This window comes from Kogia breviceps, chromosome 6 (assembly GCF_026419965.1).
Source record: "Kogia breviceps isolate mKogBre1 chromosome 6, mKogBre1 haplotype 1, whole genome shotgun sequence".
Lineage (NCBI taxonomy): Eukaryota > Metazoa > Chordata > Mammalia > Artiodactyla > Physeteridae > Kogia > Kogia breviceps.
The window spans coordinates 86910038-86927083 of NC_081315.1; the positions used below are offsets into that span (position 1 = coordinate 86910038).

The 17046-nt window shown below is 35.9% G+C and overlaps 1 protein-coding gene across 3 annotated transcripts in view; it reads left to right on the forward strand.

The window, feature by feature from the left end:
• The window catches only part of ARAP2 (ArfGAP with RhoGAP domain, ankyrin repeat and PH domain 2), a 206655-nt gene that overhangs the window by 21333 nt on the left and 168276 nt on the right, over positions 1–17046 (forward strand). For all 3 annotated transcript variants that reach the window (XM_067036312.1, XM_067036311.1, XM_059065959.2), the window contains 4 exons: positions 12357–12415; positions 13501–13577; positions 14318–14409; positions 15880–16233. In XM_067036312.1, coding sequence (XP_066892413.1) covers positions 12357–12415; positions 13501–13577; positions 14318–14409; positions 15880–16233 — 582 coding nt within the window. The remainder of the gene's footprint in view (positions 1–12356; positions 12416–13500; positions 13578–14317; positions 14410–15879; positions 16234–17046) is intronic.

Consider the following 17046-nt stretch of genomic DNA (forward strand, 5'->3'; position numbering starts at 1 on the left):
GAATTATGGTTTTCTCAGGGTATATACCCAGTAGTAGGATTGCTGGGTCGTATGGCAGTTCTATTTTTAGTTTTTTAAGGAACCTCCATACTGTTCTCCATATTGGCTGTATCAGTTTACACTCCCACCAACAGTGCAAGAGGTTTCCCTTTTCTTCACACGCTCTCCAGCATTTATTGTTTGTAGATTTTTTGCTGATGGCCATTCTGATGGATGTGAGATGATATCTCATTGTAGTTTTGATTTGCATTTCTCTAATGATTAATGATGTTGAACATGCTTTCATGTGTTTCTTGATAATCTGTATATCTTTTTTGGAGAAATGTCTATTCAGGTCTTCTGCCCATTTTAGGATTGGGTTGTTTGTTCTTTTGATATTGAGCTACATGAGCTGCTTATAAATTTTGGAGATTAATCCCTTGTGAGTTGCTTTTATTCATTTGCAAATATTTTCTCTAATTCTGAAGGTTGTCTTTTCATCTTCTTTATGGTGTCCTTTGCTGTGCAAAAGCTTTTAAGTTTCATTAGGTCCCATTTGTTTATTTTTATTTTTATTTCCATTTCTCTAGGAGGTGGGTCAAAAAGGATCTTGCTGTGATTTATGTCATAGAGTGTTTGGCCTATGTTTTCCTCTAAGAGTTTGATAGTATCTGGCCTTACATTTAGGTCTTTAATCCATTTGGAGTTTATTTTTGTGCATGGTGTTAGGAAGTGTTCTAATTTCATTCTTTTACATGTAGCTGTCCAGTTTTCTCAGCACCACGTATTGAAGAGGCTATCTTTTCTCCATTGTATATTCTTGCCTCCTTTATCAAAGATAAGTTGACCATATTTGCTCGGGTTTATTTCTGGGCTTTTGATCCTGTTCCATTGATCTGTATTTCTGTTTTTGTGCCAGTACCATACTGTCATGATTACTGTAGTTTTGTAGTGTAGTCTGAAGTCAGGGAGCTTGATTCCTCCAGCTACGTTTTTCTTTCTCAAAACTGCTTTGACTATTCTGGGTCTTTTGTGTTTCCATACTAATTGTGAAATTTTTTGTACTAGTTCTGTGAAAAATGCCAGTGGTAGTTTGATAGGGATTGCATTGAATCTGTAGATTGCTTTGGGTAGTAGAGTCATTTTCAAAATGTTGATTCTTCCAATCCAAGAACATGATATATCTCTCCATCTATTTGTATCAATTTTAATTACTTTCATCAGTGTCTTATAATTTTCTGCATACAGGTCTTTTGTCTCCTTAGGTAGGTTCATTCCTAGAAATTTTATTCTTTTTGTTGCAATGGTAAATGGGAATGTTTTCTTAATTTCACTTTCAGATTTTTCATCATTAATGTATAGGAATGCAAGAGACTTCTGTGCATTAATTTTGTATCCTGCTACTTTACCAAATTCATTGATTAGCTCTAGCAGTTTTCTGGTAGCATCTTTAGAATTCTCTGTGTAGAGTATCATGTCATTTGCAAACAGTGACAGCTTTACTTCTTCTTCTCCGATTTAGATTCATTTTATTTCTTTTTCTTCTCTGATTGCTGCAGCTAAAACTTCCAAAACTGTGTTGAATAATAGTGGTGAGAGTGGGGAACCTTGTCTTTTTCCTGATCTTAGTTGAAATGGTTTCAATTTTTCACCATTGAGAACAGTGTTGGCTGTGGGTTTGTCATATATGGCCTTTATAATGTTGAGGAAAGTTCCCTGTATGCCTACTTTCTGCAGGGTTTTTATCATAAATGGGTATTGAATTTGTCAAAAGCTTTCTCTGCAACAATTGAAATGATCATGTGGGTTTTCTCCTTCAATTTGTTAATATGGTGTATCACATTGATTGATTGGAGTATATTGAAGAATCCTTGCATTCCTGGGATAAATGCCACTTGATCATGGTGTATGATCCTTTTAATGTGCTGTTGCATTCTGTTGGTTAGTATTTTGTTGAGGATTTTTGCATCTATGTTCATCAGTGATATTAGACTGTAGTTTTCTTTCTTTGTGACATCTTTGTCTGGTTTTGGTATCAGGGTGATGGTGACCTCGTAGAATGAGTTTGCAAGTGTTCCTCCCTCTGCTATATTTTGGAAGAGTTTGAGAAGGATAGGTGTTAACTCTTCTCTAAATGTTTGATAGAATTCGCCTCTGAAGCCATCTGGTCTTGGGCTTTTGTTTATTGGAAGATTTTTAATCACGGTTTCAATTTCAGTGCTTGTGATTGGTCTGTTCATATTTTCTATTTCTTCCTGGTTCAGTCTCAGAAGGTTGTGCGTTTCTAAGAATTTGTCCATTTCTTCAAGTTTGTCTATTTTATTGGCATAGAGTTGCTTGTAGTAATCTCTCATGATCCTTTGTATTTCTGCAGTGTCAGTTGTTAACTTCTCCTTTTCATTTCTAATTCTATTGATCTGAGTCTTCTTCCTTGTTTTCTTCATGAGTCTGGCTAATGGTTTATCAGTTTTGTTTATCTTCTAAAAGAACCAGCTTTTAGTTTTATTGATCTTTGCTATCATTTCCTTCATTTCTTTTCCCTTTATTTCTGCTCTGATCTTTATGATTACTTTCCTTCTGCTAACTTTGGGCTTTTTTTGTTCTTCTTTCTCTAATTGTGTTAGGTGTAAGTTTGGGTTGTTTATTTGAGTTGTTTCCTGTTTCTTAAGATAGGTTTGTATTGCTATAAGCTTCCCTCTTAGAACTGCTTTTGCTGCATCCCTTATGTTTTGGGATGTCATGTTTTCATTGTCATTTGTTTGTAGGTAATTTTTGATTTCCTCTTTGATTTCTTCAGTGATCTCTTGGTTATTAAGTAGTGTATTGTTTAGCCTCCATGTGTTTGTATTTTATACAGATTTTTTCATGTAATTGATATCTAGTCGGATAGCATTGTGGTCGGAAAAGATACTTGATATGATTTTAGTTTTCTTAAATTTACAAGGCTTGATTTGTGACCCAAGATATGATCTATCCTGGAGAATGTTCCATGAGCACTTGAGAAGAATGTGTATTCTGTTGTTTTTGGATGGAATGTCCTATAAATATCAATTAAGTCCATCTTGTTTAATGTATCATTTAAACCTTGTGCTTCCTTATTTATTTTCATTTTGGATGATCTGTCCATTGGTGACAGTGGGGTGTTAAAGTCCCCTACTATGATTGTGTTACTGTCGATTTTCCCTTTTATGGCTGTTAGTATTTGCCTTATTGTATTGAGGTGCTCCTATGTTGGGTGCATAAATATTTACAATTGTTATATCTTCTTCTTGGATCAATCCCTTGATCATTATGTAGTGTCCTTCTTTGTCTCTTGTAATAGTTTGTTTTAAAGTCTATTTTGTCTGATGTGAGAAGTGGTACTCCAGCTTTCTTTTGATGTCCATTTGCATGGAATATCTTTTTCCATACCCTCACTTTCAGTCTGTATGTGTCCCTGGGTCTGAAGTGGGTCTCTTGTCGACAGCATATATATCGGTCTTGTTTTTGTCTGCATTCAGCCAGTCTATGTCTTTTGGTTGGAGCATTTAATCCATTTACATTTAAGGTAATTATGGATATGTATGTTCCTATTACCAATTTCTTAATTGTTTTGGGTTTGTGATTTTAGGTCTTTTCCTTCTGTTGTGTTTCCTGCCTAGAGAAGTTCCTTTAGCATTTGTTGTAAAGCTAGTTTTGTGGTGCTGAATTCTCTTAGCTACAGTTGTGTGTAAAGGTTTTAATTTCTCCGTCAAATCTGAATGAGATCCTTGCTAGGTAGAGTAATCTTGGTTGTAGGTTTTTCCCTTTCATCACTTTAAATATATCCTGCCACTCCCTTCTGGCTTGCAGAATTTCTGCTGAAAGATGAGCTGTTAACCTTATGGGGATTCCCTTATGTGTTATTTGTTGTTTTCCCTTGCTGCTTTTAATATTTTTTCTTTGTATTTAATTTTTGATAATTTGATCAATATGTGTCTTGGTGTGTTTCTCCTTGGATTTATCCTGTATGGGACTCTGTGCTTCCTGGACTTGATTGCCTATTTCCTTTCCCATATTAAGGAAGTTTTCAAGTATAATCTCTTCAAATATTTTCTCAGTTCCTTTCTTTTTCTCTTCTTCTTCTGGGACCTTCATATTTCGAATGTTAGTGCATTTAATGTTGTCCCAGAAGTCTCTGAGACTGTCCTCAATTCTTTTCATTCTTTTTTATTTTTTGTGCTCTACAGTAGTTATTTACACTATTTTATCTTCCAGGTCACTTATCTGTTCTTCTGCCTCAGTTATTCTGCTACTGATCCTTTCTAGAGAATTTTAAATTTCATTTATTGTGTTTTTCATCATTGTTTGTTTGCTCTTTAGTTCTTCTAGGTCCTTGTTAAACGTTTCTTGTATTTTGTCCATTCTATTTACAAGATTTTGGATCATCTTTACTATCATTACTCTGATTTATTTTTCAGGTAGACTGCCTATTTCCTCTTCATTTGTTAGGTCTGGTGGGTTTTTACCTTGCTTCTTCATCCTCTGTGTGTTTCTGTGTCTTCTCATTGTGCTCAACTTACTGTATTTGGGGTCTCCTTTTCGCAGGCTGCCGGTTCGTAGTTCCCGTTGTTTTTGGTGTCTGCCCCAAGTGGCTAAGGTTGGTTCAGTGGGTTGTGTAGGCTTCTTGCTGGAGGGGACTAGTGCCTGTGTTCTGGTGGATGAGGCTGGTTCTTGTCTTTCTGGTGGGCAGGTCCACATCTGGTAGTGTGTTATGGGGTGTCTGTGACCTTATTATGATTTTAGGCAATCTCTCTGCTAATGGGTGGGGCTGTGTTCCTGTCTTGCTAGTTGTTTGGCGTAGGGTGTCCAGCACTGTAGCTTGCTAGTCGTTGAGTGGAGCTGGGTCTTGGCATTGAGATGGAGATCTCTGGGAGATTTTCGTCATTTGATATTACATGGAGCTGGGGGGTCTCTGGTGGACCAACGTCCTGAACTTGGCTCTCCCACCTCAGAGGCATAGCGCTGATGCCTGGCCGAAGCACCAACAGCCTGTTATCCACACGGCTCAGAAAAATAGGCAGGCAGGCAGGCAGGCAGGCAGGCAGGAAGGAAGGAAGGAAGGAAGGAAGGAAGGAAGGAAGGAAGGAAGGGATAAAATGAAATGAAATAACGTTATTAAAAAAATTTTAAAGTAATAAAAAAAAAGAGAGCAACAAAAGCAAAAAACAAATCCACCAGTGATAAGAAGCACTAAAAACTGTAGTAAAAAAAAGAAAACAAACGGACAGAAAGAACCCTAGGACAACTGATAAAGCAAAGCTATACAGACAAAATCGCACACAGAAGCATACACATACACACCTCACAAAAAGAGAAATAGGGGAAAAAGTATATATATATCTTTGCTCCTAACGTCCACCTCCTCAATTTGGGATGATTCGTTGTCTATTCAGGTATTCCACAGATGCAGGGTACATCAAGTTGATTGTGGAAATTGAATCCGCTGCTCCTGAGGCTGCTCAGAGAGATTTCCCTTTCTCTTCTTTGTTCGCACAGCTCCTGGGGTTTGGATTTGGACCCGCCTCTGCATGTAGGTCGCCTGAGGGCATTTGTTCTTCACTCAGACAGGACGGGGTTAAAGGAGCAGCTATTCGGGGGCTCTGGCTCACTCAGGCTGGGGGAATATGAGGAAAACCTGTGGCGGCAGAGGCTGGAGTGATGTTTCAGCAGCCTGAGGTGCGCCTTGTGTTCTCCCAGGGAAGTTGACCCTGGATCATGGGACCCTGGCAGTGGCGGGCTGCACAGGCTCTTGGGAGGGGAGGTGTGGATCGTGACCTGTGCTTGCACACAGGGTTCTTGGTGGCGGCAGCAGCAGCCTTAGCATCTCATGCCCATTTGGGGGTCTGTGCTGATAGCCGCGGCTCGCACCCATCTCTGGAGCTCCTTTACGTGGCGCTCTTAATCCCCTCTCCTTTTGCGCACCCCGAAACAAAGTGGCAAGAAAAAGTGTCTTGCCTCTTCGGTAGCTCCAGACCTTTTCTTTGACTCCCTCCTGGCTAGCTGTGGCACAGTAGCCCTCTTCAGGCTCTGTTCACGCAGCCAACCTCAGTCCTCTCCCTGGGATCCGACCGAAGCCCGAGCCTCAGCTCCCAGCCCCCGGCCGCCTCAGCGGGTGAGCAGACAAGCATCTCAGGCTGGTGAGTGCTGCTCAGCACCGATCCTCTGTGCGGGAATCTCTCCGCTTTGCCCTCCGCACCCCTGGTGCTGTGCTCTCTTCTGTGGCTCCGAAGCTTCCCCCGGGGCCCACCCCCCATCTCCGCCAGGGAAGGGGCTTCCTAGTGTGTGGAAACCTTTCCTCCTTCACAGCTCCCTCCCACTGGTGCAGGTCCTGTCCTTTCTTTTTTTTTTTTTTTTTTGCGCTACGCGGGCTTCTCACTGTTGTGGCCTCTCCCATTGTGGAGTACATGCTCTGGACGTGCAGTCTCAGCGGCCATGGCTCACGGACCTAGCCGCTCTGTGGCATGTGGGATCTTCCCAGACAGGGGCATGAACCCATGTCCCCTGCATTGGCAGATGTACTCTCAGCCACTGCACCACCAGGGAACCCCTCATCCGTATTCTTTTGTCTCTGTTTTTTCTTTTTCCTTTTGCCCTACCCAGGTATGTGGAGAGTTTCTTGCCTTTTGGGAGGTATTAGGTCTTCTGCCGGCATGCAATAGATGTTCTTTAGGGGTTGTTCCACGTGTAGACGTATTTCTGATGTATCTGTGGGGAGGAAGGTGAAATCCATGTCTTACTCTTCCGCCATCTTGAATCCCCTCTCTATACTATAGTTTTGACTGTCTTGTGGACTTAAAAATGCAGCCATATAGATCTTTTAGTTAAGCTCAGTTTGCTTAACTTTGAGACTTAATCTGTGTTGGTACCTATGGTTGTAGACTGTTCATTTTCACTGCTGTATAATATTTCACCATATGGATATATCATGATATCCATTCTACTGTTATAGTTCACATTCTCAACATCATCTAGTATTTTACATGTAAATGATATATGTGTACACACATGTATAAAGCAGCTTTATTTATATCTAACTTACATGTAAGAAAAAAGACTGATGTTAAACAGACAGGTTGATGAGTTTTGACAAATATATACACCCATGTGACCACAATCAAGATATAGAACATTTCTATCATCCCTCAAAAATCGCCTTTGCACATTGGCAGTAAATTATCCTATCACCTGCATTGAGTAACCACTGATCTCACTGAATTACTTTTGCCTATTCTAGAATTTCATATAAATGGAATCATACAACAAGTAACGTTTTGTGTCCAATATCTTTTATTCAACATGGTGTTTATGAGATACATCCATGTGGCTGCATGTCAGTTTGTTGTTTTGTTTGTTGAATGTTATTCTTTTGTGTGATTCTACCACAGCTTCTTTAACTTTTTTATGTTGACATACATTTGGGTGGTTTTTCTTTTCATCTACATGTATGTCTGTTGAATATATTCTTAGGTGTAGAGTTGCTGTCATAGTATATGCTTATCTTCCACTTTGGTAGGTAATGCAAAGTGGTTCTCATCATTGAGTGGTTATGCTCACTTATGTTAACACTAGCAGTGTATGTGCATTTCTTTTGTCTCATAGCCTCAACAGCATTTCGTTATTTAAAAAATTTTAGCCATACAGGTGGGCGGGTAGTTATATTTCATTGCGATTTTAATTTGTATTTTTTGATGACTAACAAAATCGAGCACCTTTTAACGCATTTATTGGTCATTGACTATGTTTCTGTCTTCTTTTATGTGGTGCCTTTTGGAGTCATTTACCCATTTTGGGGGAGGGGGTTGTTGTTTTGAATTGCATTTTCTGTGTTTTATAATGATTTTTAAGAGTTATTGATGCACCATGGGTATGAACCCTTTGTTGAATGTATATTTTTCTCTTCTACATACTGCTTTTTTATTCTTTGATGGTGACTTTTACTGAATGAAATTTCTTTAATTTAGTCAAATTTACCATTACTTTCCTTTAGAGTTAGAATTTTTCATATCTTAAGACACAGAAGATATTCTGTTTTATCTTCTTCTAGCTTTATTGTTTGGCCTATCATGTTGGGATTTATAATCCACCTTGAATTGATTTCTAGGTATAGTTTGAGGTAGGAGTACATTTTTTTTTTTTTATACCAAGTGGATATCCAAGTCATCTTCTTATTAAAGACATGCTTTGCTCATTGCTCAAGATTGACATCTTTGTTTTAAGTTAAATGAATATTGGGTGCCTTTATGCCCATTCTACTTCACTAATCTATATATCTGTCCTTTTATCAGTAATGTATTGTTTTCATTACCATAGCTTTAAAAATAAATCCTGATACCTAGCAGAGCAAGTCTTCTCACTTTATTCTTCAAGTGTCTTAGTTATTCTTGGTCTTTTGCTTTTTCATATACATTTTAAAACCAACTTGTTAAATTCCACATAGATACCCACCCCCGTAACTCTTTTGATTGGGAGTGCATTGATTCTATAAATGAACATAGGCAGTGTTGGCATCTTTGCAGTATTCAGTCTTCCATATATTCCTCCATTTAATTAGATTTTCTTTAATTTTCTCAGGAATGATTTCTCAGGACTGAGTTCTTACAAATCTTTTGTTAGATTTAATCCTGGGTTTTTATATTTTTCTGATACTCTTGTATATGGTATCACTTTTAATATTTCATTTTGTTTGCTGATATTTGGGAATATAGTTTATATTTTATGTATCAACCCTATGAACAGTAGGTTTGCTAAATTCATTTTTAAACAATTCTTTGAGGTATAATATTTGCATAATAAACTGTACCAATTCAAAGCATATAATTTGGTGGGTTTTGAAAGATGTGTAAACCTATTAAATTATCACTCCAATTAAGAGGTGGCAGTTCCATCAACCCTAAGCATTTCTTAGTGTCCTTTTATGGTCCATCCGTCTTTCACACTCCCTTATAGAATCATATAGGATATACGTCTTTGTGCCAGGCTTCTTTTGCTCAGCATGATGATTTTCAGAGTTATTCATATTATTATGTTTAGTATTAATTTGTATCCTTTTATTAGTCCCCCCCAAGCTTGGTAGTAATCCCTTAGGTCCTTATGCCACCATTTGTTTACCTACACCTGTTGATGTACATTTAGTTTGTTTTAAGTTATTGATTATTGAGGATAAAACTGCTATGAAGAAAGACCAGGAAAATTTATTTCCCTGGAAATATGTTTTCAATTCTTTTGAGTTTCTACTATTGGATAGCTGGGAGCTTAAATTAACTTTATCAGAAAATGTCAAGCAGTACTCCAAAATGGATGTACCCTTTTACATTCCTGCTGGCAGTATTTAAACCTTCTATTTATTCAACATGCTCTCTAACACTTGGTATTTACAGCCTTCAGTTTATCCATTCTAATGAGTCCGTATTTATTATCACATTTGTGTATCCTCTTATAAAGTGTCTATGTAAATTTTTGTCCATTTTAAAATTGAATCATTCCTATTAATAGATTGTAAGTATTCTTTTTATATTTTGGAAACAAGTCATTTATCAGAAATATGTGACAGCATAAAGGTCCAACTTTTTTGGGGTGGTGGTGGCTTTTGTATCTTATTTAAGAAATCTTTGCATACTTAAAGGTTGCAAAATTTTTCTTCTGTTGGTTTCCAGAAGGTTTAGAGTTTTAGTATTAACATTTAGGCCTAAACTGCATTTCAAGTTAAATTTTGTATATGGTATGAAGTAATGGTTGATATTCATTTCTTTTGTTGTTGTTGTTGTTTTTTGCGGTACGCGGGCCTCTCACTCCTGTGGCCTCTCCCATTGTGGAGCACAGGCTCCGGACATGCAGGCTCAGCGGCCATGGCTCATGGGCCCAGCTGCTCTGCGGCATGTGGAATCTTCCCGGACTGGGGCACAAACCCATGTCCCCTGCATTGGCAGGCAGACTCTCAACCACTGCGCCACCAGGGAAGCCCCATTTCTTTTTTTAAATTGAGCTATCCAGTTATTCCAGCAACACTTGTTGAAAAGACTATCCTTTCCCCATTGAATTGCCATGACATATTTTTTTCAAAAATCACTAGACCGTAGATGTGTGGGAGTATATGTGGACTTTCTGTTTAATTCCATTGATTTATATGTCTGCCCTTCACCAATACCACACAAATTTGATTGCTATAGTTTTAGACTAAATATTGAAATCCTATACTATAAATCTTCCATATTTGTCTTTCTTTTAAATATTCTGACCATTCTAAATTGTTCTTATTTGTATGTAAATTTTAGCATCACCTTGTTAATTTCTATAGAAAAGATCACTGGAATTTTGTTTGGGATTATGTTGATGCTATATATCAATATAGCATGGAGAATTCACATCTTAACAATATTGAGTCTTCCAATCCATGAACATGATATATCTACTTATTTAGGTCTTCTTTAATTTTTCTCAGCAAAGTTTTAGAATTTTCAGTGTGCAGATCTTGCCCATATTTTGATAAATTTACCCCTTAGTATTTCATGTTTCTCTATGCTATTGTAAAAGTTAAATTTTCAAACTATTTTTCCAATTGTTCATTGCTAGTATTTAGAAATACTATTGATTTTTAAAAATATTTCCCCCTATCCTGGTACCTTGCTAGACTGACTTAGAAGTTTGAGAAGCTTTTAGGTAGATTTTTAAGGATTTTCTGTTGATTAGATACAGACTTCTGCTTATAAGAGGCCTTCCTTTCCAACCTGAATGTTTTTTATTTCTTTCGCTTGTTGCACTGACTGCAACCTATGAACTAATATGTATAAAACTAGTGAGAACCCACCTCCTTGCCTTATTTCCAGTCTTAGGGAAAATGATTCAGTCTTTAATCTTTGATTATTATGTTGGTTTTTCATAAATGCCCTTTATTAGGTTGAGGAAGTTTTTTCTATTCCTAGTTTGCTGAGAGTTTTTGTCGTGAATGGATTTTGAATTTTGTCAATTGGTTTTTCTGAATCTGTTGCTGTGAGAATGTGATTTTTCTCCTTTATTTTCTTAATTTGGTGAATTATATTAATTTTTCCATGTCAAACCAACTTTGCTTTCTGGTGGTAAATCTCACCTGGTCATATTATATCATTCTTTTTATGTATTGTTGGATTTAATTTGCTAATATTTTGTTAATGATTTTTGCATGTTATGTTTATGAGGAATATTTGTCTAACATTTATCTGTTGTTTTGTTTTTGACTGGTTGTGTATTAGTAATACTGGCCTTAATGAATGAACTAGGAAGTAGTCCTTCCCTCCCTATTTTCTGAAAAGGTTTGAGTAGAATTGGTATTATTCCTTCCTTAAATGTTTGGTGGAGCTCACCAGTGCAGTATTTGGGCCTGGAGCTTTTTGTGGGTAGGTGATTAATTACTGAATTCAATTTTTCTGATAGAGGGATATTAAGATTTTCTATATATTCTCATGTCCTGTTTGATCACTTGTATCTCAAGCAATTTTTCCATTTCATCTAAATTGTTGAATTTATTGGCATAAAGTTTTTCTTAATAATCTGTAATTATCCCTTTAATGTTTGTAGGATTTGTAGTGATGTCCTGTCTTTCATTCCCAATATTGGTAATTTGTCTCTTCTGTCTCTCATTCTTATTTTCCTTCCCTGAGGTTTATAAATTTTATTGATCTTTTCAAAGAACCAGCTTTTGGTTACTATTATTTTTAAATTTTGTTTATATTCTATTTCATTGGTTTCTGTTCTTTTATATAGATATAAATAAATAAATAACTACAACTACATATAGATAGTCTTTCCTATAGTTACTTGGGCATATTTACATTTAAGAGAAGTTAAGGACACTGTCCTGATCCTTATATTTAAATGGAAAAATATAACTCTTTCATATGGTAGTAGGTATTCATTACCTTCTGTTTCCACAGTGTTTTCCTCTGGCATTGCTGTTATGTTGTATTCTAATTAATTACCTGTAGTATTTCTCTCTCAAGGTTGTGCGATCTTTGAGAAAAGGTCTTATGTATTTTCAAATTATGCTCTTAGAGCCAGACAGATTTTTTTGTTCAATATTGTAAAGCTAAAGACAATAAAAAATCGTAAATACTTGGGCAAATATGTTCCTTTACTTTTGTGAATTATAAATGTAAGAAGCAAACATTTGTAAAATCCAATAAAATCTCTTCCATTAAGACTATTTAAAAAAACACATTTATGGAATTTGGCCATTGTATTTGTTCATTAAAATCAAACTTATTTTTGAATATTTGTTTTTGTAAAAAAAAAAAAAAAGAATATATGTGCCTACAATTAATCCTTTACTCAAGATGGTAACGTCTATTTTTATGTATTTTATCTATTTTTCCCTTTGCCTTAAGCTATTTCCGTGAGAGAAGAAATGTTCCTACCTCAACTGGAAAATCTATGACACAGCAAAGTGAGTCTCAGCTTTTAAAGTCTGTAAATTAGTTAGTACTCATTTGATACTCTTACATGTGTTAAAATCATGATCAAGAAGGCAGCCCACCTGTGGAATAGGTAATAGTGGGAATAACTGTCTGCCAGGGTTCATAGTACTCCAGACACTTTGAAAGGTGAGTGAATGAAAGACAGCAATATATACACAGACTCCTGGAAATTTGCACATGCTAATGTAAAAAAATTTTTTTACCCAGGCTTCATTTATCATTAACCACAGTCAAAAGCATTTAACTAAATTATGTGGTTTCTGACAGTCTGAACTACAGGGTGTAAATTTATGGAAAGTAATTTTGCCATGGAAATTTTGCCAGGAAAGGGCTAACATTGCTCTGGTCAACTGCTCATTGACAGAGGCTTTCCTTTCTTTTTGAAAATTCTGCTTGTACAAGTTCAGGAACATTCTTCTCAATGCTGTTAGCAAACACTTGACTACTGAACCTTTAAAAAAATTTGCCACAGCAGAAAATGCAAGTGTTGAGAATTCTTTCTTGTAGATCGGTGTAATTCAGGGATTGTGGAAATGCTCTTGAAATAGTTTACTTACAGGTGCATTAGTAGTTATGGCATTAGCGGGGATTATATTAAGTGGATTCTGGCATTTTGAATGCTATAACATGTAGCTGTTATGTTAGTGAATTTTAATGATCACTTGTTTAAAATTATAATAGAATTAAGATTAATTTTCTACCATTAAAACTAACCTCTTATTTAGGAATTAACATTATAAACACACCATGACAATTTCCATTGTATGGAGAAATGTGCTTACTTATATTAACGTGGATCCTGTAGGTTAGCAAGGACAAATGTGACACATCACACTTTGAGAAACAGTGAGTAATGTGTTTTGGTTGTGAAGTGAGGGGTGTATACATTGAGAAAATCATGCTTAGAGTTGATTTGAGGGGAAGAATTTTGGACTCTCAGAGAATAAAGCTTAAGTTGTGATATTGCTATAAAATAATTAAACACATGCTTTTTTAAAACAATATTTCACATTATTCACATCTTTCCATTCTCATCCTATAATTCCCCCAAAAGATACGAATGAGGAGAATTCATCTTCCATTTTCCCTTATGGAGAGACCTTTCTCTTCCAGAGACTAGAAAATTCCAAGGTTAGTCCCATACATTTTAATTTTTTTCCATATTCAGTTCTTTGCTTTGCTGCCTATATATGCCTCTTCATTTTCCTTTAAGCTGTTTGAAGAATGTGTTGTGTTGAAGAAGGAAATTTCCATTCAGTGAAATTCTGCTCAGTAAAATCATGACAGATTTATATCTTTAAAAATATATCACAGAAATACATTTCAGTTTGATTTTAGGAATGCAGATCAGCAGGTTTTCAAAATTTACCAGAAGTTACTTTAAAAAAAAAAAGAATAAGACAAACCCCTGTAGAAAGGAAAGGCAAACTGACAAAAGCCACTAGATTTTACTTTGCCTTATACCCAAATATAGACAGACTTCTAACTATTTACAAATCTTAAGTATTCAGTTTATCACTTAGTCTTTCCTCTCCACTACTTGTGCTCTTTTGGTATTTTATTTCTTGGTCATGATGAAACAGAAGTTGGAAGACAAAAAGTAAGTGGGAAAGTAAAAGTAAATAAATTTTATTCTTAGCATCTTCTGTTCTTCTTAGTTGAAATGATGAGTTATTAATTATTTAAATAAAATATTGAAAAAGGGATCCAAAGACTACCATTTAATATAGTCACCCTAATTAAATTGTTTTTATTGAAAATTGATCTAAGCAATTAGATGTTTGTTTAATAAAACTAAACCTGGATACTGTGAATCTTTGTAGAATATTGCTCCTCTAAAAAAAGTGCATTTTTTTTTTTTTTTTTTATAGAAGAGATCCATAAAGAATGAATTTTTGACCCAGGAAGAAACACTCAAAGGGGAAACAACTACTGAAAGAAACTCATTTTTTGTCAAATCAAGGTATGAGGACATGATTGATGATGATTAATTCTTTTGAATAAAATGTTATATAATATACAATATTGAATTCTTGCTCATATTATATTTCTAAGAAAATAGTTTACATTGGTAAGTTCAAATCCTTTCTTTTGAAAACAGCACTTATTTCAGTAATTGAACTTAGAGCCTGTAAATCGATTCTATAGTCTGTAGCACATTATTTTTGTCTTCTCCTAATTGAAACCATTCTCCCTTTCCCAAAGTGGCAAATATGTGGTGTCCATGTTTGCACTTTAAAGATAGGAAGTTACCTTACTATGAAGAAGAAAGGGGCAGTGCCAAAAATGTCACTATGTGAGGTGCAGAATTTTTACAAATGTAATGTATCCTTTTATTAGAAGTTCAGCATTGACAAGCAGCTTGAAAATTATCCAGTTATTTGGATCACACATGAGATTGAATAGAGTTTGTAAGGTAGCAACTTAAATTTTATTTTTCTCTCAGCTTTATTAGCACTTGATGTAGTGCATCATTACCTAACATTTGTCTATTTTAACCTTTATTCTCCAAGTCTAACACTGTTGAGGGTTTCCTTAAGATGAGACTAAATAATTGAGAATCTTCAGTAGGCATTTGATATGAACTTACTACAATGCAGAATGTGGAAGGGGCCTAGTTAAGTCCTTTAAGGTGGCAATGATTTTTAGAATACCACGTCCAGAAGGATGTAATTTGACTACTAGGCATATCTGTTTCATTGATTAGCAAAAACTTCTTTGTAATGAGTTTTATTATGCACAAATGGCTGAGCCAATCTGTTTTGTCATTCCTTAAATCTATAGGAATATACTTAGCAACTCTGTGTTCCAGTAAATATTATGTTATACAGCTTTTACCTTCTGAAGGTACCCTGGCCCTTTCTTGTTTTCTAGTTAGCAATGTGGTGCAGTTTTTTGCTCATTAGTGATGCAAAATAATACTAAAGTTCTCACCAGTCAGACGTACTCTTTGTTTTATTACATTATGACAGAACATAGGGTCCTTGAAGTCAATTAGTGGAGAGTCAGAGAAGGGGCAGCATGTGGAAATAAGATCTCCAGTACCTCTCTTCATGAGGTAGTGGTTAATGATCTGGCCCATTAAGTGGCTGGCCACTTACAGGTGTTGGTGAAGATGTTTAAATTGTGATGTAGAGAATATGGCAGTCTCCATCCTCACCACTCACACCCAACCCCCAAAATAAACAGGTCAGATTAAATGATACATAAGAAAAAATACACTACTTCTAGTAGTATTCAAATATGTGTTAGTATAATGAGAGATTTCTATTTTTCAGGAAGTTTTAAAAATTATCAGATGCGTTAATTGAACTCCATGATTCTTCCTGGCCTTAAATTTCTGTGATTGGTTGTTTATAAATAGAAAAAGTAACCAATGGCTTAAGTCACATAGAGCTGTGGGAAATAGTAAAACCATTCTTTTTCCATTTAGCATATATGATAACAGGATGGAGAATGTAAGTGAAGACAAAGTAGAAGATATTTGGATACCTCGAGAGGACAAAAACAATCTTCCTATAGACTCTGCTTCGGAATCAGAATATTCAACAGTAGAAGAATGCTTTCATAGTTTAAGAAGAAAACATTCAAAGCCATCTAAATCCAGGACTCAAAAAGCAGTGAATTTGCTCCCTGTTAATAGGCACAGTTATCCACTAAGCTCAACAAGTGGAAAGGCTGATTCATCAATCATTTCCTCAAATGTAATATCTCCCTATGCCTGTTTTTATGGATCATCTGCAAGAAAGGTTAAATCGGGATGGCTTGACAAACTCTGTCCCCAAGGGTATGTATTTATTCTTTTTTGTTTTTTTTTTTCCTAAGTGGCATATTTTTAAAAATTCAAGCATATCCATTTCTAAACCTGCTAGGTTGCTGTTTCTCCTCCCCACCCCCCATGCATACAGAGACAGTTTGTAGGGACTTGCAATACACTTTTGCAAATGCTCTTCTTTAGATATAATGTGGGGCATGGGCCATGTGCTGTATGGAATTCTGGGTTAAGGTTCTGCATAGCAAATTAAAACTGGAAGTCTGATTTCACATCTAGATCCTTAATGTTAGTTTCTAACTTTGCACCAAAATGCACTATCCTGTGTCTCAATTTGTAGCAAAGAAAAACAACACCGATTGAGTTTGTATTACTCAGCCCACACTGTTTGGTCTTCGCTCCCATTATAACAGCGTTCTGTTTGAGAATACAAGGCTTATTGTAGTTAAGGGAAAGTATGTCACTGTTACATTTTAGGCTTCACTGTTAATTGATATATTGTTTTGAGTTTTGAATGTTGCACAAAAGGTCAGAGTCCCTTGAATATTATACTTTAAAAGCAGATTTATCATTTCAGTTGTTGACAAAGAAACTTCTGTCCTTAAGCATTTTGCAGCGCTGAGAAATCTTTAGGGAGGGATTATGTTTAATTAGAATTATTTTCTGACATCCTGAATTTTGAATGTCCTTTTGAAATATTTACTGGAAATGTTCCTCATGAATTATTAAATTATTTAGGGATTAAATCTCTTATGTTTAAGTAGTTGTTGTGGTGAGTCCCTATGTTGTGCTGGTTTTCTCTGCTCTTCCCCTGAAAAGGTACATCAT